Here is a 5,034-nt window from a genome sequence, read left to right as displayed (position 1 = left end):
TTTAATGAAAAAAAGTATAGGCAACATGCAGTGTATTGTGTGCAGTTAGCAGCATGCAATTGTTCCATTCAGCCATAGTTCTACATAAAAATGTGTATTCTACAATAGCAAATTCCTTGCCCATCAGATCTGTCTTTCCTATGTTCTCTAAATAGTGTGCCATGTGCTGTTCACTATATAGTCTATGAATGATTTAGAGTGTTGGAGATGGGAACGGTTTTTAAAGTAACTAAGGGTTAGTACAGATCGATTTAGTCCTCAGGCATGAGAGATATTGCTGAGGATGAGAATATTTGATATGCTTTTATCTCTCAGATGACGTGATCTCTCACTCACACATCGAGCTTGCACTTGACAGAACTGTAATATAGGCTTATATGCTATAGCCTATTAGTATAGTTAGGCTATATATATATATATATATATATATATATAACAATAAAATATTTCGTTTTATATTATTATATATGTGATGTGCATTTATTGCTGCGTTTTTGGTATTTGCATTGTAATATTTTATATTTTTTAACATAATATTTGTTAAGTGGAATCTGATGTTGCATGTGAGTGCGGTGTGAAGTGAAGGGGAGGAGAGGAGAGTGGGAGGAGGTGCTGATGGGAGTCCCGCAGAAGGAGCGTTTCAATCCCAACATGAATTCCGCCCGCAATCTCTGACCGACAAAAGCGGACATCACGGACACTTTCTAAACTCTTTCCCTTCAGCGTCGTCTTGTTTTCCACGGATGCCCTTAACGTCTTCCTCGTGACTTGTTGTGCAGAACGGGATGAGGCGGTAAATGTCGCGTTTCGAATCTTTTCGCTCCGGTTGAAGCCGCAGGAGTATGTGATCATGTTGGCGACGCGCTGCCTCCTCCTGTGGGCTGCGGTTACCGCGCGACTCGCCGTGACAGGTGAGCGACGGACGCCGCGTTGGGAGCGGATTCGTGATATTAGTATAAGCTCCATCGGTGTAGCTATTTATGTATAATGTGCGCCAACAGGTGCAACGAATTCTTCATTTCACGGATGGCCCCGTTTTCTATCACGGGCATGGCTGTGAATTTTCAGTGTCGCGTCAGAATACGCAAATGATGCCGCAGGCTAGATAAAGTGTAGCGGCTGTAAACGCATTAGAATTACTAATACATCGAATCAATGCTTTGACGGTTGTCGTGCAGATTTTTTTATGAATGTGTCCTATATTGAAAGGCTGGGGCAGCAGCATCAAACGGGACGGAGCGGAACGGGGACGCGAGCAGAACGCGTTTGCTGAGGAGCGCACGAAGCCTCAGCGCCTGCTGCAGCGAACTGACGCGGAGGAGGAGCTGCCGCACGGGCACCTGGGTACCCTAGTAAAGAGTGATGCTGATGGAGCGCATGTAAGTAACTCTCCACCGATACATAAAAAATAAAAACCGACCCCATTTACGTTCTTAATGCTCATGTTGTCGTATTGTTTACGGTCCACGTGGCTCGTTATTCCAGTGAAAAACAGACATCTAATTTCTTCCTAAACTTTAACCAAAATATAGCCTAATAACTTGTTTTTGAAATTACTTATTTGCCTCATTTCACCGAACCCCTCTTATTTTTCATCCCCTCCCTTCCATCCACCTGCCCCGTCCTAATTTGCGCATCATTGTCCAGCTTTTGATGAAGAACTTCTCGAGTGTGAATAATATAGTATATTTTTTTCAATGCCGGCATAAAAAGTTGCGATGTAATGTAGGCTAGACCATTTACCATGTTGGCAATGCCATCAATCTGTAACCATGTGATTATTTTTTTTGGCTTTTACGAATACATACACTTTCTTGGCCTCTGGTGATAGACAAGTTCCATTGTTCTGCTCATTTGAAAATGCCCCCCCCCCCCCCCCCCCCCAAATAGCCCCCCCCCCCCCCCCCCCCCCCAAATAGGCCTATCAGGCATATTGACATATTCAGATGCAGACCTGTCCAATCAGTTCCCCATTTTTTTCAAGTTACATGTTCTTTCTCACTTTGAGACATTAAAGGATGTTAAATGTTGTGCAGAATACTCTTTTATGTTTTATTATTTTTTAAAGAGGCCGTGAATTGAAAATTCTAGTTTTGTGGCTTTTGTGTGTGTGTGTCAATGAAATATTATGCTCAATTTGATTTTGTGTCTGGCTGCCAATAACAGAGTAGTATTCTCAGCTCTTTGCTCATCTCTCCATCTGGGCCTGCTGCACCAGATGCAATCCATAGATGTACAAAAATCTCAGAATCTTCCAAATACCATGGCATCTAATCTCTAATACTCATATTAATGATTGACTGATATGTTTTTTTTGTTTGTTTTTTTGCGATTGATCCCTAAATCAATGAATTTGACTCCCAATATCATGAAAATGCACTTATGGCCTTGATAAAAAAATAAAATAAAATAAAAAACATTCTTAGGAAACTCCATCTGTTATGAAGACTGTAGGGCAGAGAGAGAATTGGCATCAAGCCCTTTTCAGAGAGGTAAAGTGCACATTAAAGGTTATACTTGTAAATGTATACTTTAATGTAATATTGACTTCTTGCTGTAGAGGAGAGTGGAATGTAAACAGCTGGGGGAAGAGTAAACGGGCCTGTCTCAGTGCAGGTATAGACTGAATCTGTGTGACTGAATAATGAAGGGTTAGTTCACCCAAAATTTGTATCATTTACCTCATCTTTGAAACACAAATGAAGATAATTTAATGAAACCTGAGAGATTTCTGTCCCCATATTGAAATCATGTAACCAAAACTTTGCAGATACAAAACATTTATAAAAACACTCTTAACATAATCCATGTGAATGGATAATTCTTCTGAAGGAAGCTCAACAGTACTTGCTTGACACGTGAAAACAAACCTTATTGGTTCTTGTTAGGTGTCAAGCAAGCATGTTTGGAGCTTCCGTTTACCATATTTGTTGTCTTCTATGTTTGTGAGTCAATCAATGGTTATATGTGAATAAAAGCCTAAATTAAATCTGTTCATCATATAAAGCGATCGTGTTAATATCAGTACATTACATGCAGTTTTTTTCATCCACCATCAAAAAATAGTTTCAAAAGAAGGCAGAGCATCATCTTATGGATCATACAAAACAGTACAAAAGAGGCTACCACCAAAAACATGACACTGAATGCTGACACCAGACTCGTTTAAACTTCAATAAACCCATTTTATTGATTAGACCACTTACCAACAATTGTTTGAAGAGTTCTACCGTGGTTTTCCAGCTCGGCTCCTCATTCTCAATTTCCTGCTCCTCACTCACTGGTAAAAACACTCACATACTCTGGTCCAGAATGACACAATCAGAATAAAATGCAGTGATACAAACAGTGAAACAGTGTGAAGTCCCAGTGCTGTTGGACTGGTCATATCAGTACACGCTGCCTGGCCAATCAAATTAGAGGACTGAAACTAAGATTTAACCTTTTTATTCGAACCTTTCAGCATTCAAAGAAATACTGTATTGTACCCTTAAAGGGACAACTCTATACACAAAGCCCCTAAAAGGTTAATATTAGTACCTTAGAGTAGTAATATATAACCTACACTACTATGAACCTTTTAGGGGTTTAAGGTGTTCCTTAAGTTTATTTTTACTGTTTGGATGAAATTTTCTGTGAAACCACTAAAATCGCCATAAACCTCTTGTCTCGTAGCATTTTGCATAGTGATTCGATTTCAGATTCATGATTTTTGAACTGATAAGTGGTTCTGGTGGCCATCTTGATTTTTGGAGGTTGATTCATGATTGAGGGAGATTCATATATTTTTTTCCCCCCTGTTATTGATATTGAGGTTATGATTTTTGCTGTTGTTTGTTCTGATATTACTGATTTAATATTGCTGATATTATTGATTATTGGTATAATGCAGCTATAACAGACTTACTGTGCAAATTTAGTATGCAATGGGACCCGGGTTCAAATCCTTGTTTAACATTTAATTAGGGGTTCAAACACGTAACGCTGAAACACTATTGTGATTGTTAATAATTAATCAAAAAAGGTCAAAATTTCGATTCATGTCCACATGGGACACCAAAACATTCAAAGTAAGTGTGGCCACTTTGACTAAAATGGCTATTCCTCTTGAACGACATGAGATCATTTCACCAAACTCTGTACATCTATGTATGGGCTCGATCTGTGGTTCCGTGGAAAAAGGTGCTGCGACTGGCCGCTTGGTGGCGTTGTAAAATGAACTCCCCCCCCACAAAAACAGCTATAGCTGCGCAACAGTAAGTCCGATTGATTTGAAAACTGGCATGCGGTGTCTTTGTCCACAGTGCCACGATTGTCTATGAGGACTTTCGTGTATCTCGAAAAACACGGCTGCCGTCGGTCAGTGAAGTTTGAGCGACTGTCAGACGAGGTTAACGGAGGCCGTTCGGAACGAAACTCGCTGGGCCTGTTTGAGGCCCTAGAGGCCTATGAGAAATTAGAAAGAAATCGGCCACCGGGGGCGCCTTCGCATTTTGTATATCTCAAGAGTTTTTTGCACATGCCCACAACATTCATACCATATGGTAGAACTCCTCATTCTGAGCAACTTTTTCTCTAGGACCACCGCTGTCAATCGAATCGTCCGTTATATATTGGAGATTATTTCAAAATCCTCACATCACCTTCCGTAAACTAGAAACTAGGTTTTTGGCGCAACCTCGATAACTGTTAAAAAGTTTTAAAACATACAGTATATTTCCTTAGTAAATTTTGGCTTTTCCTATGATCTAGGTGGTTACAGGCTTGCTAAATAAAACATTATAATTTTTTTTGCATGTGCTTAAAGCGCCTGAATGCCTTGTTAATTGGTGCTTGTGACAATATTTATATATTTTAATTATAAACCAAGCAAAATTTCAACTGCATCGATCCTGTGTATTATATACAGTGAAGAATGGATTTAAACCATCAGCTTATCTCTGTGTTTGGAAGCGTGTGAAAACAGTTTTCTACAGAATATCCAAAGGAAACGCCATGTTCCTGTGTTTAACCATTCAGTCTGCCAAGCAAAGG

The 5,034-nt window shown here is 39.7% G+C and overlaps 1 protein-coding gene across 2 annotated transcripts in view; it reads left to right on the top strand.

Moving 5' to 3' along the window:
- Positions 1 to 595: 595 nt before the first annotated feature.
- adam11 (ADAM metallopeptidase domain 11) overlaps positions 596 to 5,034 on the top strand; it is a 67,062-nt gene continuing 62,623 nt past the window's right edge. For both annotated transcript variants that reach the window (XM_082152731.1, XM_082152730.1), the window contains exons 1-2: positions 596 to 911; positions 1,210 to 1,379. In XM_082152731.1, the coding sequence (XP_082008857.1) occupies positions 851 to 911; positions 1,210 to 1,379 (231 nt within the window). In that variant the 5' untranslated portion in view covers positions 596 to 850. The remainder of the gene's footprint in view (positions 912 to 1,209; positions 1,380 to 5,034) is intronic.

This window comes from Leuciscus leuciscus (assembly GCF_965113295.1).
Source record: "Leuciscus leuciscus genome assembly, chromosome: 21".
Lineage (NCBI taxonomy): Eukaryota > Metazoa > Chordata > Actinopteri > Cypriniformes > Leuciscidae > Leuciscus > Leuciscus leuciscus.
Note: the sequence above shows the minus strand (reverse complement) of the source record. Positions and strands in the feature narration are given on the sequence as shown.